General features: G+C 44.3%; 1 protein-coding gene across 1 annotated transcript; it reads left to right on the top strand.

Moving 5' to 3' along the window:
- Window positions 1–4,151: 4,151 nt before the first annotated feature.
- On the top strand, window positions 4,152–6,077 carry bhlhe23 (basic helix-loop-helix family, member e23). The gene has a single exon (XM_047593984.1). The coding sequence runs from the start codon at window positions 4,688–4,690 to the stop codon at window positions 5,369–5,371; it is 684 nt and encodes a 227-aa protein (XP_047449940.1). The 5' UTR covers window positions 4,152–4,687; the 3' UTR covers window positions 5,372–6,077.
- Window positions 6,078–27,518: the final 21,441 nt, after the last annotated feature.

The following is a 27,518-nucleotide window of genomic DNA, read 5'->3' as shown; positions in this document are numbered from 1 at the left end:
GCCATGCGCCATCGTTGTTAAATGGACTCAGTCTTAACGCAGGTTCTTAGATCGCTGTGAAGACGTATTTGACACCTGAGACCACCCAACTCGCTTGTGAAGTGCTTCAGTTCTTTGTGCCGCTCATTTAAACATCCCATGTTGACTTAATACAGAGCCGAGCTGCGGCACCTTTAAGGGCGGCGAAAGGGACTCCAAAGTGGGTCAGAGTAAAAATATCTTCAACAATTATTCATGGGACCCCGCCTATCTCTACCATACCTCCACCCTGTGAAAAATCTGCATTGCACTGCAGTGAGGGAAGACAAAATGGAGAGGGAAATAAATATGGAGCGAGAGGAGTAAATTTTTTGGGTAGAAAGAGCCAAGGAGAAGTCAAGAGTGGGTGCTGTGTTTACTTAATTTGGCTTGGCTCGCGATAAAAACGTAGGTGCAGCAGGCGGTGCACGGAGCACAATGTGCAATGTGTGCTCTCCAAACACTTCCTTTTATGCTCCATGCAACATTTTTTTTTCCCAACGTTTGCTCCGTCCTTGTCAGCAAAACCTCCCACCAAACACCAACACTGTTCCCACCATTCCTCCATGCTGCCAAGCCCGGCCGTATTAAACATTTACCGCACCGATCGCAGCTATCTCAGGATAGCAGAAACTTTCTGAAATCTCTCTGATTGGACAGGTATCGCCACGTTTGACTGAGCGGTGGCACTTTTTGGAGCCTCCGGGTTGTGTGAGTGCGATGCCTTGCTTTGCTTCACGGGCGCCAGTTCTGAAAGCGTCCTGATTGGAGCGATGAATAAAATAAAGGGTTGTAATTATTTGCAAAGAAAAACTGGATTCCAGTGCAGCAGAGGGGTGTCATGGCTGCCAGGTCCCTGTAGGTCTGCACTGTAAATCCACACATTAATCAGAGTCGGCAGGGAGAGATCAAAGGAGCCTGTTCCATCTTTACTCAGAGCAGCACTTTGATGTGTGCATTTGTGTGTGTGTGTGTGTGTGTGTGTGTGTGTGTGTGTGTGTGTGTGTGTGTTTGAGAGAGAGAGAGGGAGAGGGAGAGAGTCAGACAGTGGGAGAAGGGCTGGAAATTAGGATATAAGAGACAGCCTGAAGAGAAGGCTCTCATGTGTGGATCCTGATGGTGCTTGATATGCTATGGTAGTGATAATAAAAACCTGGTTGAACTTTAAATTTTAGAAGCAGCTAAAACCAGACTGTTCACATCCTACTACACCATCCACACGGTAAACAAACAGCTAAAAAAAAATAACACATTTATGAGTGACGGGGTAAAGTTGACACAGCACACGTGCACCATGGATGCTTGCATCTTCATGTCTGCACACACACAAACATGTGTGTGTATGTGCACACACACATGCATTGTTCCCGTTAGATGCGACTGCCACCCGCTCCGGAGCCATGGAAAATACTTTCCTGCCCCATGGTGGTCTTTTTCCCTCACTGCAACTGGAATCATCTCAGAGCGCGCACACACACTCACAATGTGGTAATGTCACCATTGCAACTGGCAGGCAGTTGAGCCTGCAGTTGCCATGACAACACAGAGCTGCGGCGCAGGCTTTAAAAACATCATGTATTATTAGTTGGTGTGTTGACACTTTTGCTTTTCTTTCATTCTCCGTGAATCAAGAGCTTTTAGTTCTCAGTCCTGCTGGAGGGGGTGGGGGTGGAGGGTGTAGTGCTGTCAGCTGAACACTAGGGGATCTGATCTCACCAGACTGAGAGATAACCACTGTGTCCTCATGTGTACACATTAATCTCAGTGGTTGAGATAGTAGTTTAAAAGTTCTTTTCTTTTCTCTTCTTTTTTTGTGAACATCTTGTTACAAATGTGTGTTATTAAATGACGCCATAGTTTGATAAATACAAATAAATACACGCGGGACAATATTAATCTTACAAAATTTCTACATTTTTTTTCTTCAAATCATGGACTTTTCTGCCATCTACTGGACAAAGTGTGGTAAGTTCATATTTGAGTATGAGCCTGTAAACGAGCACACGTGATGCTGACGACTTGCTTTAGTGCTTAAGTGCATACAGATTAACTGGTGATTTGATTGACTCCTGTTTTTTTTGTTGTTGTTTGTTTGTTTTTTGTTTTTCAATCAGGAGTCAATCAATTTTTAACCCCCAAACACCAGTGCAGTTGTGATCAGCTAATGTTCAAAGGTCTTCTTATCGTTGCTAACACCGGAGGGAAAGAGGATCTCGCATTAAAAAGTGCCCATATACAATGGTGCATTAACATTTGCAAGAATGTTATGTTTTTTCTGTAACTTTTAGTCAGAAAAAGTTTTGTTGTGAACAGCTCTATGTAGCTTCAGCCTGCTGCTTTTAAATCTGTAGAAAATCCACACTGTTATGTGTGTGGGATTTTACACCTCAAGGCTTTTTTAATTAAACACATTTTAACGTAAACGCAGGCAAATTTCAAAACTAAATAATAAGATTGGCTGAATTCTATTCATTATTCTGCATTGATATTGTAAATTACACTTGTGCTGTGAAACAAATGCTGTGAAAAGGACCTACTGTTTTTTGCTTTGCTGTCGTGGCGGTGGTGGTTGCGTATTTACTGCCCACTTCTCTATTCTATCATCTATTTCTTTTTCAATATCTAGCTTATAATTCCACATTTTATGCACATTTGACAAAGTTCTCCATCTGTAACAGTAGTCCACCACTGACGAAACCAGACACAGACATAAACTATATTTGATGCTTGAAAATCAATTTCATTAAAAATATCTGTCCATCTTGCTGTAAACAATAACAAAAGTTAAAAAAAAAAAAAAAAAAAAAAAAAAAAAAAAAAAAACAATTAGTAGCAAGTGTCGCCCTGATAGAAGTCTGTGATTACGGTTTTATTAGGGTATCTTGGATAGAGCATTTAACATTTACCATTTATCTCCAGACTTTGTAAACATGTCATTCTGCACAATAAAGGTCAAACATAAGACACATTTCTTGTTCGTGAAGGTGGACTTCACAGTAGTCAGCACAGCGGATCGCATCAAGAATACTAAATGAGTCCGAACCCCCATGTGTAACCTTGCCAGTTTGATATTTACTTGGAGCTGTGATTTTTGTCTTATTCCACAAGGAGACGCCATTGCACAAACATGAATTTACCTACTGCAATGGGTGACTGTGACTGTAGAAAGTTGTATGGTGAGTCGAGTTGTAGTTTCGAACTGGGACAATCATCGTGCAGTGCTCCATATCTGACACCGAGTGGCACCATTACATTCATTATTAAGTTGGTTGCAGTCAGGACACCTGTGTAGACTTATTATATTTCCTGTGTGTGTTTAGCTTGTAATTCACTAGAAGTTATAGCGATGCTTACTTTTTTGGATACGTTATAATAACTGCAGGATGTCAATAGTTTGATTTTAGTGCAAAAACCTACAAACTGGCCTATAAAATAAATTATTAGTATTCTGTAGTTTTATGAGAGTTCACCTCATGACCATTCTTCTTCTTCTTCTTCTTCTTCTTCTTCTTCTTCTTCTTATTATTATTATTATTATTATTATTATTATTAAAACAAATAAACAAAAATTGTATTTGACTTTCACGGTGTAAGATAAGATACGGTGACTGAATGTAACGTATCTTAGTACTTATCATTGGGCGCTGACCCTGCAAGCCCCCAGTGTGTACGGCCAGGTGGATTTACTCATTTTTGGCACTAGAGCATCTGTCCAGAGCAGAAACCACGACTAAAGCTGTCTCCGTCCTGTCATCTCTGTCACAGTTGTGTCAGTGATCCAGCCCAAAAAAACGTTAGGTTACACCAAAGGGATGCTGATGGTCACATTCCCAAATCTCACAACGGCCTTATGTCCTGTCAGCGTCCTCCTGCACCCCCGTGTGATGTCTCTCTCTGTTCCCTGATCTAGTCTTCTTCAGACAGGTGAGTACTTTTTTTCCCCACTGACCTTTAGCCTGCCTGTCCGTCACTGCTGCTTTCTGGCTTATAGTCTGTTCTTTCCACCGACTTGTATTTTATGTGTCATAGCACAAAGACTTTTAAATAGCACTGTTTTCATTTTTCATTTAATCTCCTCAGAAAGTTAAGCCTGTGTGGACGGTGGCAACGGCGACAGACGCGTCTGGCCCGCGCGCCAGTTTGCGTCGCGGTTATCACTTCGTGATTGAAATTGGGAGCAGACCTGCGCTCTTCCCGAGTTAATTAAAACGCCCCCCTGATTGGACGGGCGGATAATCCCGGCGGGCCGCGTGCTCCTACTAACTTGCGCGCGGGGCAGAGCGCCAGTCACAATCTGCCCAAGGCGAGGGAGGGCACGAAAGACGCGCGAGAGGAAATCGAGTGTACGAAGGGGACACGAGCGCTCCGGTCTCACAGAGCACAATTACAGAAGTGTTGTTGAACGTGGGCTATGCGCGCAGCAAGGGGGGAGCGCAGTGTACAGAGGAGGTGAATGCTTGTAGAGGCTCAGCTTCAGATTCACAGCCTCCTTCTTGAAGAGTCACTGCACTGACAGAGGGAAGGAGTGAGGCAAGGGAGGAACTCCTAGAAAACAGCAACTCTTGGAGAGAACGTGAGTACGAGCCACAGCCTTCAAAAACAAAAGATAGGATAAAGGGGAATCGGAAGAGTAGACTTTTCCTGGTCATAATCTGTTTTGGAAGAGAAAATGAATGTCAGCGAAGAGAACCTGCTCAAGTCCATCAGCAACGACGCGCTCCTCGACCTGACGCAGCGCTACGGCCAGTCAGCCTTCGGGTTTGGAGCTGGCCATGGTGCTGGAAGTCCCGGACGGTTCCAGCTCACGCCAGCTACCGACTTTCTCTCCGGGCAGACAGCAAAGTCCAACGAGAGCGGCGGGGAGCACACGAGCGACGACGAGGACGGCTTCGACTCGCTGGAGTCCCGGAAGAGGGGTTCGGCGTTTGGGGATGACAAGCCCGGGGGGCCCCTCGCCAAGAAGTCCAAGGAGCAACGGTCCCTGCGGCTCAGCATCAACGCCCGGGAGAGACGGAGGATGCACGACCTGAACGACGCGCTGGACGGCCTGCGAGCCGTCATCCCCTACGCCCACAGCCCCTCGGTGAGAAAACTCTCCAAAATAGCCACTCTCCTCCTGGCCAAGAACTATATCCTCATGCAGGCTCAGGCTCTGGAGGAGATGAGGCGGCTGGTGGCGTATCTGAACCAAGGACAGACCATAACTTCGCCAATGCCCACCGCCCTGGCGCCCTTTGGACAGGCTGCCGTCTATCCCTTCTCGGGTTCCGCGCTCGCTACCTGTGCCGAAAAGTGCACCACTTATTCCGGGGCACCGTCGACCCTCTTCAAACACTGTAATGACAAGCCTTGATTTGTTTTTCACTCTCTCTCCTGAACTTTTACCTATTCTGCGCCCATGTCGGTCTCTCTCCCACTCTAGTTATTTTTAAATCATTCTGTGGAAAAAAGAAAAAAAAGAAAACGATTTTAGTCTAATGCATAATCTTAAGATATGGTTAAGTAATTATACTGCAGTGTTTCATCCAGATTTATCAAACGCTACATAGAAAATAAACTGTTTAGGCCTTCTTATAGGATGACGTCCCTGTCACTTTGTCGCTCGTGCAGGCCATGTCCAAATTATGAGTTTGGGTAAATTTTAGGAAAGCTTCTGCTGTCAGCTCTCATTTGTAATCTATGCAACATTCAACGACAACAACACGAAAAACTAAAAGATGCCAAGAAATGTGACCTAATCTCAACTTTTAGATTTAACCACGAGCAATCGTGAAAAGACTTCCCCCTTGACTATGAGTATGATGCTGTGTAGAGGGACAAATCTGATGTGATGTTGGCTGATATATTTTCTGATACGATGTGTTTGTTTTTTTGGTTTTATTGCACATCTCTCATGATTGTATTGTTGAAAAGTCACTTGCTTCAAACCCCGGTTATACTAATGGTTATATGACTGCAGCCTATATAAAGCTGAAGAAGCGTTTTTTGGTTGTGTTGCAACTTGGATTTCATATATTGTTTATATGTCTTTATAATTAAAACACATATCTATGCTCGGACCCGGTTTGCTTCATTTCGGTTTCATTGCTTTAAAACATCTTCATACTAAACGCACATTTCCTTGGCCGGCTTAAAATACCAGTCACAGTTGCACACAAAATATAAGGTTGTACAAATTGTTTTATTTAAAATAATTAATTCAGACACATTTATTTTTGTTTATAAATAAGTACTAGACACGAAAGTTTATGAAACGCCAAAAGCGAATCGAACGGTAAAAAAAAAAGAAGAAAAAGGAAAAAAAAGTAAAATATGGAAATGAACTGTGAATCGAGTCATGGAAAATCAAAGAGCCGTCTCTCACGCTGCTGAAATGATCTCCTCACCCCCTGAGTGCCTCTCAGAAAAATGAGTTGGCAACTTTTCTTGTCTTGGATGCCCCTGACATGAAGAGATAGGTCTAAACGAGCTCAGTGGGGCTGGTGGGGCCCGTTTGGCACGCAGTGGGGTCGGTGGCGCTGAGGGGAAGGGCGCAAAGAGATGCCCGGGGCGCCCAGGACCTGTCTCAGGGTATTTGGGTGATTGCAGGCTTCCTTGGCGGGCTCTTATACCCTGGACAGCTATTAACACGATTTCGGCCCCTGTCTCTTTAGTCGACTTAATTCAGTGAACGTTATAGGGCCAGTTTTCTGTTGCAGGTTGGGCAGCGGGTGAATCCAAAGAAAAGCGTTTACAAATTTGCGATTTATTTTGGTTGTGGTCACAGTGCGGTGGCACCTTTATTCCCGAAAACCACGTTTGTGTGTGTGTTTTCTTTGTCTTTGTCTTCATGTTTCTGACAGCAGTCACCTTTACCTGTGAAATGACACTTGGTCAAACATAGTCTTTTGTCTAACGCTCATGTTTTCGTGGCACATTAATGCTCATTTTGGATCGCATTAAATTTCAACTTGGGCTCTTCTTGGTGCAAATAAAACACTTATAAATAAGCGAATGTTTGTGCATCTGTAGCCTACAAATTTACACCAGAGAGATGGGAGTTATTTTCCAATGTAATCCACTCAGTGTTGAATTAATTTACACTTGGATTACATTTATTGTTTTCTCTTTACTCAGCTGTAAACATTCTTTCTTCCTTCCAGCACCACCAGTCTGAAAAGTTTAACCAGTCTTTATATAACAGAAGAAGTCCTTACCTTAAATCTCACAGGTGCTTTTCGTTCATTAACATATTACATTAACTTGGTATTTGTGTTCATTCTCCACGAACATGGTTCAGAATACATTAGATCAGACATTTACATTAGGCCTGTCTCTTTATGCTTGTCAGAGGCTGACTAAGTGATCTGCGGTCTCTCCCTTACAATTTAGATACATGTCACAACACCAGGCCACCCATGGCATCTTAAATTGGCCCTCTGATGACACATGCCTTGTCTGAGGCCCCCACGAGACAGTCAGGGCAGGAGGGATGAAATGTGACAAATGCTGCCAGTGATGTGAGGACTCGGGCCCTGCGCTCCATCACTCTGTGTACAGCCTAATTGCCACAAATGAGCCGGTTGCTTTTGCATGCGGATAGCTGGATGGTCACTTTTCCTCCCCATAGGTCTCCGATGTCGAGCAGCTCGGATATACGTTGCATTGTGTCACGTTATTATCTTAATGGCCGTCAGTGTGCGTGGTGGCAGCGTGTCATTTACATCATGTGCACACTGAGACAGATTTGTGATGTGGCACTTTAGCCTGCTGGTAATGGTACAATATCACCAGTTACCTTTGTCTTTCTCTATAATGAGCCTGGTTTCGTAAATAAGGCTTCCCAAAAAAAGTCGTTTGTTTGTGTTTTTAACCTTTTCTTACATTTAAAATTGTAGTTGTAGATTGATTAAGGGGTAAAGCACAGTTGCCTTATTTTGCATATTGTTTGCTGATTTAATTTACTGGTAGAGAAAGGCAAATAATATTCAATATTGTTCTATTTTTAATGAATAGACAAGGTAGGATAAGCTTTATTGTCCAATATCAGATTAATATAATTCGGCGTTTTCATAAATGGAACTTGTCAGAAACTTAATTAATTATGTCTAGAAAATATAGTAGAATAAGAAGATGATTTTTTTTTTACGCTGTAACTACACAAAAACCTTAATTTAAGAAACCAGATGATTGCCTAAATATGCCCTGGGCAAAGCAGAAAGTCTGCCATGTGTGTCAAGATGAAAAAAAAAAAAAAAGAGGCACTAACTGAGCCTTTCCAAAAAACCTCAGAAGGCCACCGTAGTGAGACAATTTCCGAAGTTATTATTAACAGCTGTGAACGCTACTTAAAATATGCAATAAATGTATGTCAGTCGCATCTAAATAATATGTTTCAACACGGCAGAATGGCGACGCATTTAAAACCAGCGCTGCACAAAAGAGTATTGCACATGATCATAATTCGACCTATAATTGTGATTTTGTGTCATAATTACATTGTTCTTTTGGGACTTTGGTTAAGAGGAGGAATACAGAATTATAACGCATGCACACTGTTCAAAGAATATTAACAAGAGAGTCAAACGCAGGACACATTTGACAGGATGGATTCACACAATTCTATTACAGACATTAGGGACTATTATAGACGGACACCTCGCCGCCCGTTCTATTGTCTCCTGTTGACAGTGTCTTTATTCAAACAAACACGCTGCGCTACAGTCATTGCTCTACCACTGTCACGACAGCCCAGTGTGGTGCAGGAGTACGGACAGACTGTGTGATGTCTGTAAACATTTGTGTTTGCTCTCAGTGGGATAGGAAGGGAGTGATTTCATTAGCATGGCTCGGAGCTTTGAGGTATGTTTGTGTGCTTTTCTCCAACCCGATGGTATAGTACTAAAACCATATGCCCTTAAGTGTGTACCTCTGCCTAATGCATCTGACAGCGCTGTTTTCTCTAATTAAGTTCTCTCCATGTGCAAGCTCATGTGTCTGATGCACATTGTAGCACTCGGCTCCGCACACATACATCCCCACACACAGACTGTACTTGCAACAGGGGCCTTGAAGGAAAATGAACATGCTTCAGCTCCGATTATGCTTACAGTGGTGAGACCGAGGGCTTTATGAAACATTAGAGGTTTCCCTGCATTAACATTTGCTCACAGAAGAGCAAATTTAGATGTGAAGTGGCATAGGAGTCTTAGTTATTTCGTTTGGAGCAGGTTCATGAGGGGGAAGGGGTGAAGATGTGAGATAAACAATAGACAGAGACAAGTGAGTCCACGTGCATGTGTGTGTGTTTGTGGGGGTGCTTGTGTGTGTGTGTGTGTGTGTGTGTGTGTGTGTGTGTGTGTGTGTGTGTGTGTGCAAGAGGCTCATCGGTGTCTGAGGTGGTAGAAAGAGAGCACAGGGTGAAGAGAAGTGGGGCCAGCGGTGGCACTGTGAGGAAGCCCCACCACGCAGTCCCCCGACTTCACCGTGACATCACACTCCCTCGTACCTCCCAGCCCCGCCTTGTCAGAAGGGATGAGCGGGTGAGTCAGTTGGTTCCGAGGAGCCATGTGATTCGGGGCGACGTTGCTGCGAGTGCAGCAGGATGGGCCGGGGCCCTTCGTTCCTTAATCAGACGTCCAAAAGGGGGTGGGGGGTGGGTGAGGAGGGGATGTCTGCCTGCGTGTGTCTGCGTTTCCGTACGCCGAGGGTGCGTGTGTGTGTGCCTGCGCCTGCGTTTCATGCTCATATGGCTGAGAAGCCTCGAAACATGGCAGCCATGCAAAGCGTTTTGCCTATCGCCACAAGGCACCTGACACCACGCGTGGTAGACCCAGACAGTGTGGCAGGGGCCAAATTGGGCCTGGTGGGAGGGTAGCGGAGACGGAGGAGGGATAGGCGGCACTGGATGACAACAGTCTGAGCCATTGTTTAATATGATGTCCTACTCAGGGCTGCAGCTAGCCCACACAGGTGCTCCTTTTTGAGAGGATAAAGCTCGCACGGCTGCATAGATCTCATGCCTTCTCGAGTGCCCGGCTCCGTTGGGAGACGTCCCTTCCACTTTGTTAAACATCTATTTTCTCCTCCTCTTTTCTCCTTCCAACATACCCCTGTGTTTCTTCTTCTTCTTCTTCTTCTTCTTCTCTTCCTCCCACGCTCCCTCCCCCTTCCCTATCGCTCATCTCGTTCCCTTTTAGCTTGTTGTCTTGACAGAGGATACGAGCTGACAAACGGGGGCATCCGTTATTGTACCGCCGCCTAATCTCTGTAATGGCCCCACAGATACAGGACTGGTGGTGAGCAAACACTCACACGCGCACAAACGCACCTCGGCGCACTAGATGCGCATGCAGAGCCCTAGGGTCCGTAGCCATCTCTGCACCGAGCCTTTGGTCGATGCAATAACCTCCTCATTCAACCTCATTCACATGCACAGGCCGCTCCATCACCGCATCCCGCCCTGTCACACAAACACACAGTGTCCTCTTTCCATCATCTCAGAGGACTCGCGTTAATCTCTTGAATACTTTTCCTCACCTTCACCGCCACTGTCCCGACTCCTTTCCTTTAACCTTAAACCTCACGCTTGAATTTATTTTTCCCACAATCTGACTGACAGATTTACCAGTGTCCTCACAATATAAGTTATGCAAGTACAGACACACACATACACACACACAGCCCAGCACCCCTCTCCCCGTTCAGTACCAGCTGAGGAGCACCGCGGTTTTGTGGGGAGCAGGGGGAGCTCGTTATCCTCATTAATTAATGACAAAAGCGATGTAATTGGCCATCCATAATCCTCCATGCGGAGACGGTGTGACAGGCAGGGCCGGGACCATCCTCTACAGCGAGTGCAACTCATAAACACATGGGGAGAAAATGAAGACGCACTTCAACATGTTTTATTTTTTTATTTTTTCTGTGTGTGTGTGTGTGCAACAGAACGACGTGAATGAAACGCGTGACGCCGTGTGCTGCTTCAGCACTTCGAGGCCGCACACAAACGAAGGACAATTCAAAAGTGCGCCTCTTGATTTTTTTCTAATTTCTCATTTTGTTGGACTGTCTGAGGCTCCGCTGGGTACATGCTGGAGCACCAGGCGGCAACATGCTGCACCCCTCCACTCCCCCACCCCACCCCCCTCCATCTCTGGATGAAAAGACAAGATTAATGGCACTTCCTGTCGCCGACGATCTTGCACTAGCCTAATTAAAACCATTGGAACATGCGCGTGGCCAAGGATCAGTGGCTTTTAATGAGGAGCTTGTAGGCTGATTTGGGCCTCATTTTCTGCTTAATAAGGCCGGTTTAAAAAGTAATTTTGGAGGGATGTGACTCCTTTAAACCTGCTCATTATCAATGATAGCGCTTCACTTAAGTACTTCAGGAAACGCTGTGTTTAATTAATATTGTGTCGCGCACGTGGATTAGCTGACAGGCCGGAATAGTGGAGTGTGAGCAAGTGAGCAAGGGAGCTGGAATTGATGAAGAACTTTCAAGGGCACTGATTTCATTAAGCAGCTTCATTACAGCCCAAATAACTCTTCATGTCATTTCAATGCTTGGCTATCACCACACACACTCACGCACACACTCACACACAAAATAATCCCGAGCTGAGCGCGGGAAGGTACATCAAAGATTTTTACATTTTAAGTTAACATAAGACACTTTGGCTTCAGGTCGGCTCCGGCTGACACACATCTCCTCGTTCTTTGTGTAACGCTGCCACACAGAATTAACAACAATGTGTTTTGCCATTTCTTGTTTTGTTTTTGCGTATTGTGTGTTTTTTTTTTTTTTATCATCATTTCTATTGTTCTCTTCTCACAGCTTTTTTCTTTGAAAGCTCATAAACATGGCTTTTAAGGTCAAGCAGTTTAAGCGCTTGAGAGTGCTGTCACAACTTTCATTGTGCACTTCCAACCCTCCCACAACACGGAGGCTACAAAGGCTCTTAGAGACTCTTCATCCCATTGTGATAATCTTCTTAGCCCCCTGACTCCACTCTTCAATATGTATAGAGCAGGAAAGAGCTGGACTTGAGGGGCTTTGAGTGTCCGGTGCACGGCTCAGAGTCCGGAGTTTTCCTTTCTCTAGGACCAATTACCATGCACAAGCAGCCGGGAGCTCTTTGCTCTGTGACAAGTTTCCATTTACATCAGTTAGAGTTTTGAGCCTCCACGTAGGCGATTACTTTCAGTTTGACTTTGAAACAATTTGGGACAAGGTGCTCAGCCAAAACACCCTGAGTATGTCCATGATGTTCAACTTTACAAGCTTTGTCCAACATTAGAAACACATTATTAGCTGGTTCATTATGTAGCCAAGTTGATGTTGATGAGTTGTACGTTTCAACCATTATATGGAGCCAAAATAAACATACTTGTATACTTTTTAAATTTTTTTTGATGATCTACCTACATATCATCTGCCCAAATCACCACCACTCACACCTCACCTTTTTGTGCACTGCTTTTGAATTAGCTTTGAGATAGGTGGTGTCAGGTACCGCATTGATGTTCAAAACTGCAGATGGTCCGTCCATCTCTGTACAGAGTCAGCGCTTCGATCACGCATGCCACAGTTTAGTGAAAGCAGTTTTACAGTGTTTGAACAAATCAAGAGGAGAGAGGTGTGTTTGAGAGTTGAGCTAGCAGTGGAGGAACATGTGGAGCTGAGGCTAAATTGCACATCTGTGCGCAATAAAAAGGCAAAGGTATGGAGTAACGTCCAAGCAACTTTAAGGTCTGATGGTATTTTCCTGGAAAAAAGGTGAATTAAAGTAAGTTACTTAATAATTGAAAATATTGCAAATACAATGCCCCATTAATTCTCTCATCATTTACCACTTGCTAGCGTTTCTGCTAATTTCACTAAGACTTTTCCTCCGGACAAATCGTGAATGAATTCTGTTTTATGAGGTGCGTGACAAAGGAAGCAACCAAACAGGGACAGTGGGTCAAATCCAAGGAAAACCAGGCATTTCGGGGAAGAGATAAATTGGTGGAGAGACAGACTCACTGTAATCTTCACAATGGGGACCTGCTTACATTATTTTCAGCATGTCTTGTTGATAGTATTCACCCTCTACCACATCCTATCAGGTAATATCAGAGTCTTTGAAGGATTAGCGGGAATAAGAGGGCTTTTATTCTGTTTTGTGGAAGGGATAATTCCTCTGATATTTCTAACATGTTCATACTAATATAGAAATGGATTTTTGTTTTTTCTTTTTTACACTGAGGTTCCTTTAGGACACTGCATTAGACAGATTTTAGTGATTGAAAAAGAGAAACAGGAACAAAACGAAGCCGGGTTGTACTGAGATGGGTGATTTCAGCAGAGATGTGGAGAATAAGATTCAATAAACCCATCTCCGTACGAAACACTACCTTTCAAGACTTCTGATCTTCATGACCTTCCACGTGAAGATGTTAGCGTCTGGCTGCTAATGCTTATCCCCCAGTGGTTAGTACAGTAGCTCTAGATAAGCCACGGCTCGTCTACCTTGTTATTCCTTTTTTATAGAATACAAATAAGAGGATAATAACGCCGGATATGATCCCCGAGAGGCCGTTATTGTTCTCCGTTTGTTTTTGGTCCCGAGTCAAACAACAGAAAAACACCTCTTGTTTGTTCCCACGGTATCCCCCGTTGCTTGTGTCTGAATATCTGGAAGGAGACGAAATCCTGAGCGAAACGCACTGTTTTGCACTGTAAAACACCTTGTTAAAAGACAATATTGTTCTCAACTAATGACTCAATTAACTTATCTAAGTGCAGTGCTACTGTATAGAAATTAATTATCAAGGCTCCGCTAACCTCCCGTTGTTATCTCGGAGGTCCAATTGCCGTCCCCCAGGTCTCCCGTCTCAAGGTTGATCTGCACAGAGAACGGACAAGAGACAGCTGCCCATCAGTCTCCTGTTACCGAGGGCCATTAGAGGCTGTATTTGTGTCAATGTGTTTGTCATTTACAGGTTTAATTAGACAGTGCTGTTAATGGGGGAGATGACTTTGGGGCTGCACGTGAATGACACTTCGTCATCCCAGGCTGCAGGGATACAATATGTTTCGCTAAGAGTTGAAGAGGGAGGGAAAGGCAGAGAAATATGAGAGGGGAGTCGGGATAAAGCAGAGGGAAAGAGTGAAGGGTGAAGGGAGGGTCATGCTGATATTATTTATGAATGGATGCCTCCATGTGCGCGAGTATGCGTATGTATATATGTGTGTGTGTCTTTGTTAATGGAGCCCCATACTGTAGCTCTGTCGGTCCAGGTCACCTGCCGTTCCCTCTGTTGTGTTAAGGATTATCCCAGGAAGTGAACTGGAGCAACAGTAATGTGAAGTGTGCCTCTGACTGTAAGCCCGCCCAGGAGTTATTCACACACACACACACACACACACACACACGGTTTTCTGAAGAGGACAGGCCTTCCCCACACACTCAGTGTCACATATCAGCTGGTTCTGGTCATAATTTTCTGCTTTACTGATCAAATATTTTAAAAACTCACATATTGGTATTGCCTTGATCATTTCCCACCGTTTCAACTTTCTTGTCAGCCATTTTTCAATTCTCTACAAATTATTCGGGGAAGTGACGTTATTAGTGTTAGGGTAGTGGATAAAAATAAAGCTAACATCACAAGAAGAGATAGAACGTCTTCTTTTTCCAATTAAAATAAAAATGTGTCCAGGTGAGTCCCAATAAATTGATTTTTTTTTTAATTATGTAGAATGAAAACAAATGGTGACATATCTGGGACAAAATGAATAGACAAACCAGAGGAAAAGATTTTTTTACTTTTTAGATTTTAGTCCTACCCAAGAAAGTTCTTGTCTTTTCTGGCCAGTGTCTGAAAGTATTATACACTAAATGTGACGTCACTGTGGAAACGGATTTTGTGCCTCAACCGTTCTGATTAATCCACAAAACAACAGGCGGATAAGAAAAAAAACTACTACTTTATTTATTGTTATTTCATAAAAGCCACAATCTAAAAATCCAGCAGCACATTTGTGACGTCGTTTTGAGTTTGTCTGTGTGTCCTTGCAGGTACCTCCGTGCCGCCGTACCTCATGTTACAAACATGTTTTTCCTCCAAACGCACTGCGCACAAACAAATTAATTTGTTACTGCTTGGGAACAGAAACTCTAAATGTTACTAATCCAATCCCATCAGTCGTAATCTCTCTTCTATTAATATTGCAAACAATAAAAACAATAAAGCCAGGGAATTACACAGTGCACATTTATATTATCCCCTTTTATGCGCCCACACGCACACACGCGGTCCCATGTCCCTCGCTTCGGAGGACATTTACTCACACTAATTTGCTTTATACCTATCGTGAATCTAATAATAATTAAGTCATTTATTCAAGCTATTCTCCTGACCTTAGACCAGCTGTCTATATTAAAGTGTATTAAATTACATTTTGGGCATTTTTGTACCTCAGGAGAATGCTGGGTCCTCACAACGTGACTTTGTAAATGGATTTATGTCCACACAACACACACACACACACACACACACACACACACACACACACACACACACACACACACACACACATTTCTGATCTTCCTTATAAGGTGAACATGGGATTTCTGGTAATGTCCCGGCTCCATTTTCATTTTAATCACGACAATGGGATCAGACAAGCTAGTGGGGTGGGCTCGGCCCGGCTTGGTTGATTGTTCTGATTGAGTTTTCTTTGTTCTGTTTGGCAGATATGTAATACAGCCTGCTTAAGAGGATTTGATAAGGGGAAGGAGGTTATTGTGTGATTTAATCATGTTCACTGAGGTGAACCTGCTCTCATCCACTTCCTGACAGGCAGAAAATGGTCTTAATATCTTGGCACAGACAGGGACAAGTTTGTTGGTATTAACCCCATTCTGTTGCTACGTGGCACACGCCGCTCTTTTCTTTGCATTTCTTTGTGACGGTGCACTTGCTGGCGTGGGGCGCGGGTGAATATTTACTGCAGCAGGACAGAGGATGTGGAGTTAATCATCATATAATTATCATTATAATGACGGGAATATGACACCCAGTGCAGCGGCACAACTTACCTTTAACTGATTTTGACAATTTTGATTTGCGGCCCAGGTTCTTCCACGGCTCCACGGATGCATTGGTTCAAGAGAAGGTGTAGGAGGTGTAAGAGGACTGGATGTCTGGGTGGGTGGGTAGGCAGGGTTTGGTGTTTGGGGTTGTCGGTAGAGGGAGGAGGGGGGGACCTTTCCTATTTTAATGTGACACAGGATGTTTGAGAAGATGGATTAGCTGGAGGATCCCTGGACAGATAATAGACAGATTATGGTTAAGCAACTGTCATGGGGATAAACTGTGTCATGAACAATGCACCAAAGATTAAATTAAACAGTCGCTGACATATCAGAAGGGCTTCTGCCAAATAATAATAATAATAATAATAATAATAACGTTCATTTTTTCTGCTTTGGCCGTTCGTCTCCGTATTCATGTAAAAGTCCATCTTGGCCGCTGATGTGCTCCTACGACACCGGTGTTCTAAATATGTCCATAAGGGTTCCCTGATATCTGACTGGTCCTGCCGTCTGCCACTGGGAGGATTAACAAAGCTGAGGTGGGGGCGGGGGCGGGGGTATGATCCCTCTCTCCTGATGTTTACTCTCACTCTTAGATTTTCACCATGGGCTGCTGCTCATTAACATCGGCAAGATAATTATCACAAAAAATAAATAAATAAATAAATGTACCATCCGTAACTGTGGTGCTGCAGAGATTTAGGAGAGCAAACTTTAAATATAACGCATAGTGCCACGTTATGTGTGTGTGTGTGTCTGAGAGAGAGAGAGAGAAAGAGAGGCAGAGAGAGAGTTAAGCCTAGCTTTAGCTTTGCTCAGTTTGTGGGTTTTACTCCATCAGCAGTAGTATTATTTACATGAGTCCCAGCAGGGTGCCTTCTCCTGGTATGACAAGTCAGCTGGTTACTCTGTGCTATTTTGACATGACAGTTTAATTATAGATGCATGATACAAAGATAGATCCGAATCACCACTTATCTTATAGGATAAATGTGTCTTTTTACTGTTTAGCTGAAAAAGAAAAGACACTTGATTTTAATAGAGATTGTGCAGCGGATTTCCAGGTTCTAAGCGTCACAATATTAATATACATTTTTTAACCGTGTACCCTTAATTACTTAATCCTCTTAATGGGCCCTGCAGTGCTCTGAAAAACAGGGTCATCGTGTGTGTGTGTGTGTGTGTGTGTGTGTGTTGTGTTTCCTGTATGTGCTTGTTTGAAAGGAATATCATGTGAAAATCTGCTGCATGTTAGTCAAATGTGGCCCGATGAAGACACGGAGCTCAACCCAAACACACCACAGCTCCATGGCCTCAACAAATATTACTATTCAGCCCCTCCCTCCTCCACCTCCTTCTCCTCCTCCTCCTGTCGGCACCTCCAAACACACTCCCTCAGTCCCATCACATCATAACCAGATCAGGATTCATGTCGACGCACGCGAACGCGTTTCATTGAAGCGGCCCCAACTAGAGCAGCATCTCTAAACTTCGATATGTTTTCACACGCATTCACCAAAATCTCCCCTTTTCTGCACGCCCGCCTTTCGCTTTTTGTTTGTTTGCAAGTCTTATCTTTCCTTGCGTGCATATATGCAGAACTATCGCACCAAACTTCCTCTAAAATATCTCAAACTTCTTCTATCTCGCAGCATTTCTGGCCTCCTGGCTGCGCGGAGGCTTCGAGGCTGACTTCGCTGGCTGGTTGAGTGTGACTGGTTGGCTTAGCGTCAGCTGTTGGCCCAGCCAGGCTCAGCTCAGATTGCTCCAGATTAGGAGATGTGGCACTCTGAGAGCAACTATGATCCATATTAAAGCTGCATAAAATGAAAATTGCAAAGATTTAGAGGCGGATCATAGGCCACAGAGAATTTAATCACAACCTGGCAGTGTGTGTGTGCGCGCGCGTGTGTGCCACAAGTGCACGCATGTGTGCACAACGCATAATACAGAGTGCATAGTGACATGAGGATTATTGATGTAGGCTGTATTTACTTATCAGCCCAGTGTTCGGAGATGTATCACAAATGCTTTATCTGTGCGGCGGTGTTCTTCCGTCGTAGCGCCCCAAGAGCATGATGATGCATGAAAAGTGCACGGTTTTCATGTTTTAAACTTTGGACGAAAGTGCAGCGTGTTCACAGACAAAGAAAAAAGGAAAAAAAAAAAAAAAAAATCATGGATTTGTTCCGTGTTGGTGTGTGAGTGGGCGAGAGAGAGCGTGTGTTTGAGCCCAGGCGGGTATGATACTGTTCCGGTGTCCTCGGCACTTGTAATCTCCCCAAAGCTTTAAATACTGTTACTGTGCATTCAAGCCGAAGTCCAGTAATAGATCGCTGCACACGGGTCCTAAATTCAGTTATGATGTTTAAACTACGATTTCTTACTGTGTCATAAAATTTGTACTCTGCCTACCCTTTAAAACTATTAATTGGATTTTTCATAACTCAGCACTGACTAAAATTTCCACGATGTGGATCATTTGAGTGGCTAATAAAAGGCAAATATTTAAAGGGCACATCCCTGCACTTGATTCCAGGTTAGAAGTAAATATTGCACAGTTGAAAAGCTGGAGTAAGTATGAACAGTCCGGCATAAATAATACTCAGTCGGTTCACTAAATGTGAGAAACTGGATGACACGTTAGCATAAAACGTTACAATTGGCTCATCAACCATCTATGATATTAATTCTCCTTTACAGTCCAGTGTTATAGACCATTCTATATAATTACTACATTTACTTACTGCTAATAATCCTGCACTTTCACACCTTTTAAAGCAGTTTTTTTTACGTGATCTAATTGCTATTCTTCTACCAGTGAGTGTCTGCATATAACTCTGATATACTGTAGATACTATAGGTTTATAGATAAATCACTAACTTAGCTCACAGTGTTTCTTTACAGTGTCCTGGGAATGTTTTTGTTTCTGTGCGTGCGTTTGCAGCCACAGGCTACATGCGCTCGGGAAACCTGTCAGAATGCGTAACTTGCGTCCTATTTGTGCTCACCTGAATCTGCGTTTGTGTCGCATCAAAACACGTGTGATGTTTGCGTTACATGAATTTTTTTTTCTTTCTCTTTGTCTCCTTCCTAGCGCCGGTGCAGGTTTTTGTTGCATGTCTCTCCTCTGCTAGCTGCTCCCTCCTGTCTTTCTTCCTCCCTCCTTTTTCTTCCATTCCATATTTCCAAATCCCTCTCCAAGAGCACATTGTGTGTGAGTGCGTGTGTGTGTGTGTGCCGTGAGTGTGCGTCTGCATGATTGTCATACACACAAACGTGGACACACGCACACATGCACAGAACGCAGACTTAGACCGAGCAGATGGTGACCGTATTCGTTTTTTCCCCGACTAACATTAACCATTCATTATAGACAGCAGACTAAGCCAATCCCACATCCGCCCCCATGCAACACGTACACACACATCCACACACACACACGCACACACACACACGCTCACACTTAATGTCCAATAATTTTGCCATTAGCTCAGTGATGGTCCCAAAATCTTGCGTGCCCCTCAGTCAGTGTTGATACTCTCTCCTTCCAGACGGTCCCAGCTCTGCTCTGACTCAATCTGTTGACATTTCTGATTCCATCCTCATGACTCAAATTTCTCCTCCTTCACTTCGGCAACCCACAACAGGACTGAGGAGCATCTGACGATTCCCTCTGCCTCCCCTCCATCCAATCCATCTTTTTTTTTTTTTTTCTTTGTTCCTTCCAGTTTCACTGTCTGGCTTCTTCTGGCAACTTCCCCACAAGTAAGAGACACAACCACTCTGCTTTCTTCCTTTGTTTCTCTCTCACTGACATCGGCTCTCCGTCTCTGTCTAAATAAAATGGAACAAAAATAAAACCTGCAAAGCAGGTTTAATCTCTGGCTTGAAGAAAAGATGAACATTAATCCGCATCTGTCCATACAAATGTTTACCGCTCATATTTCAGACCTCATCGGGGCCCCGCTGTTAAGCTGCACGGTTATGTGCACGCGTGCAGGAGGAAACAAAGGGAAAGAGAGGCAGAGAAGCTAAAATTGTGTACAAAAATGTATTTTCGTGTAAATGCACGTAGTTTGCACGTTTGCCTCCGCACAAGGTTTCCCCGTAGCGAACAGTGTCCGCGGAGGTTCAGGCCCTCTGCAGCTCTGTGCAGTCGAAAGGGTGCAGAGGCCGGGGAACTCTTACACACTTAAACTAATGAGAGTTTTAGCTGCAGTTTGAGTTAGTGTTCCTCAGCCGCCCGCCGGACATCAATTGCCCTGAAAGGCTTGGAGGCTTTACTCAGTTTCTTTTGCTAAACTGCACACATCGCTGACCTCAACCCAGGTTCACTCACACGCGTAGACACGGCCGAGGCGTCCATCTAAACCTCTTGCGGCTTACATCAGTGCAACTCTGCTTTCACTAAATATGGGGCTGGATACATCAGCATGGACAGCTGTAAAAAAAAAAAAAAAAAAAAAAAGTTCTTCTACTTCTTTAAGGTACCCCCGTTGAGTTTTCAACCACTTAACACATGGTGAATACACATTACTTCCAGTTATTTCAGCTACTCTTATGTGTTTATGTGTTATATTGTGCATGTTTTATCATACCAATTCATGTTGGTATTAAATTGTGCAGGAAGATTTTTGCAATTGTTTTATTTAATTGTCAGCTTTATACGTGTGCAATGTCTGTAGTTTATTTAGGAAGAGCTTTGGTACCTACCTTGCCACTGTTTAGGGCGGGTCAGACGGGGTTATAAAGCTAGATTCAGGCCTCTGCCTCAGATGTATGGCATTGCTCTGTATCTCGCACCTTAACCCAATGTGCCTTCACAGAATTGTAACTACACTTTAACCAAACCATTGACCCAGACGTCTGCATGATTTCGGTAAAAGTGACCCATCATTTCACATTTTAAGTTCGACTTTTATTAACTTAAACTTGTTTAAGTGTGTTTAAGTTTTTCCAATTGCCGTTGTTTAAAGTGCAAAAAGAAACGACACGACTTGTATGTCTGCGGCGTAGTTAAATAAGAATGAAGACACGCTTTGACACAAGCCACTTTTGCAGACAACTGCAGTTTCCAGTTACAAGTTTCCAGATTTCATGCGATTGCCTGTGTACAACAGGTGTGCCCCCCATGCATTCGGTCGTGTCAGCTAGCTGCCATTCATATCGCCTGCTACGGCCGTGCACGTTATTTTTCAAACGCATCCCCTCCCCCCAAATTCTCTTACACCCCACTGCAACACAGATTAAAAGGCACTCCTTTCCCTCCCTTTGTCTCCTCTCCATCCATCTCCTTTCCTGTCAGTCAGCCCGGTGCCCTAAAACTGTCCTAAATGACTTAATCTACGGGGCAACAGTCCTCGGGAGAGGCTGCTGAGTGGGGACAGTGTCTGTGTGCTGTAAGGGGATTGCTGTAATTACTGGGATCTGTGCACCGTATTTATCTTTTCAAGGGACGGGTGATCCTGCCATAAAAAGCCCAACATTTGGCAGTTAACTAATGCACACCATTAGATTGATTGTGCTGGATTTGTGTTTGTGTGTGTGCATGTGTGCGTGGCCCATATTTATCTACTGCTGTCATGCTCTGTGATGTGTGTTAAATAATGCCTGGTTGTTCCCTGTAATCCTGATTAAATGGGGGTTAATGTGTGTCTGTTGAACTTTTTCACAGACTCTCCAACCGTGACCTTCTGCTACTAAATAGTTTGCATAAACGAACCGGCTCGCGAGACGTAATTGGATGGAGGGCGATGCGGCGAGACAAGGCGGAGGTATAAGGTTCAGGTAGCGCCAGTGGCCTCGTCTCTGTTGCTATCTTAATGTGGCATGGGAAGGGAGGCATTTTACTGCAAAAACAAATAAAGCCCATTGTCTGATACGCTCCCCTCTTGAACATAAACCTCAGCAGCTTTCAAAATCTGACATTAGGAGTGAAATAAAAGAGAGGAAATAATGAAAGAAAATGAAATTATCACTCTTCTTGGATGTGGCAGAGAAACAAACAGATTGACCACGCTCTTCTTTCCAAAATCCTCCCCCGTGCAAGCAACATGTTCCTCACGTCCATCTTGGCTGTTTTTTTTTCTTCTTTTTTTTTTTTTTTTCCTTCTTCAGATATTTGGTGTCAGTGCGTGTGTGTGTCTCTGTCTGTCTGCGAGCGTGTGTGTACGTGTAAACGCGTGCATGGGTTTGTGTGTGTGTGTGTGTGTGTGCGGGTTGTGAAGACGGAGGCTGCACCAGGCTGTCCAGCCTACACACAAACCGTCCCGTCGTTAAATCACCTTACTGTTCCATCCACCATCCACTGCCCTGAGCATGTTTTTCATTTGATGTGTGTTTTGGTTGAAATGAAAGACACACGGAGAGAGGAGAGCGAAGATGAAAATGCAAAGGTGCAGAGAGAGGATGCTAAAACGCTGCGCGCCAGAGTAACTTAGGACAGCGTTCTCTTTGCATTAATAAAACTAACTTTCGCCATCTTTGCCACTTTAACTACCCCCCGGTCCCCTTGCACTCTCTCATTTAATCTCTCTTCGCGTCCCCCTTCCTCCTACTTGTTCCTTATTAATTTTTATGCTTCTGACCTCAGAAACGGGCATGAGTACACAGATATATTACAGTAATTATCTAATTTTACAGTGCTATTAAATGTCACAGAATTTCAGAGTTATGGCATTAATACAATAAAGAGGTTTTGGGCCAGAGGGATGATAACTTACCGCTGGACGAATCTGTAACAAACTGTCCACTACGGATTTCTGCCAGTTTTGATCTGCCAACACCGTCAGTGTCTTTCGTGGTTAATAACGCTGCATACATTATACAACAAATGTATTAATATCAGGTTAAATCGTCTGTTCAATATCATGATACAGGCAAGGAGCATCATCAATCACTTCTGCATTCAGGCAGCCACGTTCTCCGGTAGGTTTCAGATTTACTAAATATTATATTTAGATTCTCCTCATTTTCCCGGATTCTGGCCGGCAATAGTGTTATTTACTGTGGCTCTGACTGAGGCACATTTGGGAGCAGTTCAAATTCAAATCCGTGCCAATCTACTCGTTCCTTTTTTTGGCTTTTTTTTTTCTTTCACCCCCTCCATCTCCCTCTATTTCTCTCGCTCACTCGCCATTCTTCTCTATGTACCCCCGTCCCAATAGATGGAGATGTGAAATATTTAAACACACTTTGTTGTTTGGGGACAATGCACTTCAGCAGATGGGCCATCGCTGCACAGACCCCAATGTATGCAAATCTCCATACAAAGCAGCCCAGGATGTTTTCAATATAACACAAGTGCCTCAGGCCTTGTTTTAATCCCTCTTTACCCGCAGCCAATGCACTGTTTCATCCAGTCAAACGCCTTAAGCGCTATGTCAACTTGGACATCTGGCCACATAACTGAACCAAAAAAAAAAAAGTGTGCATGTGTGTTGGGAAGAGAGCGTGTTTATGGAGGGTTTGAGGAAGAGATGAAGGTGGTAGGGTGCGTGCTACCGAACTGAAAAAAATCTACAAATGAAATTACAGGCTGAGAACAGCGGAGGACCGCTCGGTAGTGTAGTTTTCTGATGTCGTTTCTTCGCCCTCCACACCAGGGGAAACAGGTGCCAGTGTCGCTTTCTTCATTGTCTCTTAACTTGTTTTGCTGTTTTCTCACTTGTTTTTCTCGCCCCCCCGCCCTCTAGGAATGGGCAACCGCGAGCACACGTGGGGCTACACCCATGCAAATGCATGCACAGATGCACAAACACACACTCGCGTGCGCACACAAAACACACGTGCGCACGCTGCCTGCAGACTTTCTGGTCAGAACACTGATTTCTGTCGTTGTGACATCTGAAGGGCGCTGCTGCACAGCCAGACACCTGGATACACATGGCATCCTTCACTACTGTGTGTCAAAGTCCATGTGTGTGTGTACGTGCGTGTGCGAGAGAGAGAGAGAGAGTGTTTGTGTGCAAGCTAGGTGTGCATTAGGTGTGGGGGAAGGTGCCATAGAAGGCAGCATCTCCTGAGGGTAACTTGTGAGCTTTTCCTGGATGGGCCGCAAGTTCAGACGCTTGTGGCTATGTTGCGTGTCCTCACTGACCTACATGATGCCGAATACTCACGGACACGTATGTGCTGCATACCTACACGCAGCTACACATGTAACCTACAAGATTTGTGGATCCGCTCGGGAGAACAAAGTCACGTCGGATCACGCAAAGCCCTGTCAGCGTCTACATTCTGATTTGTTTTGTTTTTTTTAAGTCCCCTAAACCAAAATCAAATGCGCAAAAGGCAACACTTTACACGCTTATTAGACTTAACAAAGATGGAAAAAAGAAATACTGTTTTGTTCTCGGATTTATTTTCAGGAGAAGCATGTTTAACAAAACTGCTCGCAGCCTGAAATCTCTACATTTCCGCAAAAGCAAATATGCGCAAGACAACTTTCCGCTGTTTTTCCTCTGCAGGTTAAACCGGTGTGAAACAGACGGTGTGAAACAGACTTTGTGAAAAGACACTGGGCTGAATTTACACCCAGGTCACCTGATACTGCTTCAGTCATCATTTAACTGATCAAAATGTCAGTGGCACAGCCTTGTAATGCTAAAATTAAAAAAAAAAAATAGATGTACAGCTCTTGTACGACGGGGGATGTTGCTTCTCTGGGCTTTTCCGTATCTTTTGTTTGCCTATTTTTATCAAATTGCAAGAATGTGTTCAGTGAGTCGCCGCTATATACATATATCAGAGCTCTGTGAGCATATTCCTTTTGCACCGTGTTTGTAGCTGGCATGAGAGAGTTTGCCTGCAGCTTGTGTGATGGTCTGTGGATATGTGTGGATATGCGGGGGGTGGGTGGGTGGGGGGGGGTGGACTTGTGTATGCATGTGTACTTAAACCTCAGGCCATGAAAGCGTGCGTGTCTGTGTGCGTGCGCGCCTCATCTGGTGTGTGCGGCATGTGCGCGCGTGAGGATCAGCTTGTGTTTGTGTGTGACCGGGGGAAGAAAGAGTGTAGGTGAGTGCAGGAGACAAACCTGTCAGTTTCACAGCTGGTTTCCCTGGCTGCGGGGCTCAGGCCGGAGCAGGGGTGACACTCGGCATCACAGCACCACAGCACAGGGCCTGGGGTAAACACACCATCATATACTGTAGGCAGACACACTCACATACCTTGGTCGGCTGCCCTCACCCATAAGACCATGAGACCAGTGAAACACACCACCTGGGCAAGTCATCATATCTTGTCAAATATATTTATTTATTTTTTTCCTCTGCTTTTTGGCTCGATGGAGGTGTGAACAACATCACAGACCAGATTGCCTGGCAATGGACTGACCATCATGTTGTAAGGAAGGGGCGGGGGAGGTTGAGAGGAACACGGAGCGAGAGAAACGACAAGAGAAAAAAGTATAATGTAAGATGAGAATGCGTGTCTCTGTAGTCGCCTCGCTGAAAGTCGGAGTTGCGGGTCATCTCCCTGCAACCACGTGCGCCTGACGCGCCCATGCTCTTGAAGGATTACTGGAGATAGGAGTTGACGGGGACTATTAGCTGGACGGTCCTGCGTCGGAAAGAGATGCCGCATACATCGTTTGGTCTTATCCGGGACTCGCTTAGTTTGTTCCCGAGCAGAGCGGACTCTCTATGGGGGAAAATGGCCCAAGGCAGTACCCCCCACCCCCACTCCCCCTTCACAATCCCGCTCCCAAACAAAGCATGGGCCCACATCTCCCACCACCATCACACATATCCATCTCCACTAAGATGGAAGTGATGGCAATTTCTTCATGGTGTTAGAAGGATGCTCTCCCCCCCTCCCTTCCCGCCCTCTTTTTTTTTTAAAGTTCTCTTTTTTTTAAGTGCAGTTTAACATCAGTGCAACACAAAAAGACGGTTATAGCGCTGAGGTTAGGAGATGCATTCATCTGCAGTGCGTTAAGGTGATAATTAGAATTCCGGGCAGATCGGACGAGCCACGGAGCACAGGTATGTTCAGGTAAATATACGAGCACATTGCCGGATTCTTTTAGGGAGAAATAACCAGTGAGTCAGTTATAAAAATAAAGTAAACATGTTGACAGGAGAAATGAAACTGTGTTTTGACTGCTGCTGTCAGGGGAGGTTCCCCCTGTCTAAAGTTTACGCAGTAAATGATTATGCCTCAGTGATTCTGCCCTGGATGTGCCCGCGCTAAATATGTGTGTCTGTGTTTGAATGTGTGCACTCGGCGATCAACTTCTGCTAAATACTAATTACTGAATACTTAGTACGAATGCCCTTTCTATTGGGTCCCTTTAGTATAAACATTCATTATGGCTTTTTTTCCCCTCCTTTGTAGCTCCATCATCATTATTCCACCGCATCCCCCCAGGAGTGAGACAGAGCCGAGGCCGGGGCCGGGGCCGGACCAGGCTGGGGGAGAAAACACTGTAGAACCAGAGCGCCAGGACCTGGGAATGCACACAAGTGATATTTGTGCGAGGAGATCAAAAAGCATTTACCTTTAGATGTTTCCCTGATATGAATATTCAACATCCTTATTGAAATCTAATTTGGGTCTCCTTGTCTCAGGGGTCTTTTCATCAGTGCCTGTTGCCTGAGGCCACTGTTGATTGACAGCCAAACTTTAGTGAAGTGCGAGCAGGAAAAAAGGGGAGATCTGGTGGTGCTGGAGATGTGAGCCTTGTGAAGCTGGGGAAAGCTGGAACAGATGAGTGGAGGGGCACTGATGGGGGGGTTGGGGTATTTAACCTCCTTGTGTGCATGCACAAACAGAATGCTGCACATTATCAGAAACGAACAGTAAACACAATAAGCAGAGCTAACCTGAAATCCACCTTTCTACCAACATTGGTTTTATCCTATTTTTTTCTTTTTTTTTGCAAAGGATGATCATGTGGTATTTTTCGGCTGCAAATATGGGGGCAAAATCTGCTCAAAGCTGCAGTGATCAGATAACGAACGGACTGACTTCTGACAGAAAATTGATCTCCAACTATTCAAATAAATGATTCATTTTAAGCAGGATCCAGATGCTCCAACTGATTTGCTGCATTTAAATGTTTTAAATCAGTGGGAATTTCTTGCGAGCGTTTAATTGAGATAATAAAAATACAAATAAATACAAATAAACTGCAACCATCGATCTACACATGCAATTGCGCATGATTAAAATATTTCTAGGACAAACTCATTCACTGATTCCCAAATTGCTTACCCTCTTATATCGATGTTTTTGTTAGTCATAGCTGAAGCTGAAACTTTTGGTCAATTATTTAGTTAGTTGATGAACAGAGAATTCATCTGTAATCAGATTTTTAAGCAAAAGTGACGTCTGGTGCCTCCGGTCTCTCGTTGCACAGATTTGCTGGTTTAATTTTTTAGCGTTTTAGACAAAACAAGCAAACTGTTGTTTAAACATGTCTG

The sequence above is a fragment of the Mugil cephalus genome, chromosome 1 (genome assembly GCF_022458985.1).
Source record: "Mugil cephalus isolate CIBA_MC_2020 chromosome 1, CIBA_Mcephalus_1.1, whole genome shotgun sequence".
In the NCBI taxonomy this organism is placed as follows: domain Eukaryota; kingdom Metazoa; phylum Chordata; class Actinopteri; order Mugiliformes; family Mugilidae; genus Mugil; species Mugil cephalus.
This window is presented reverse-complemented; position numbering and strand designations above follow the sequence as displayed.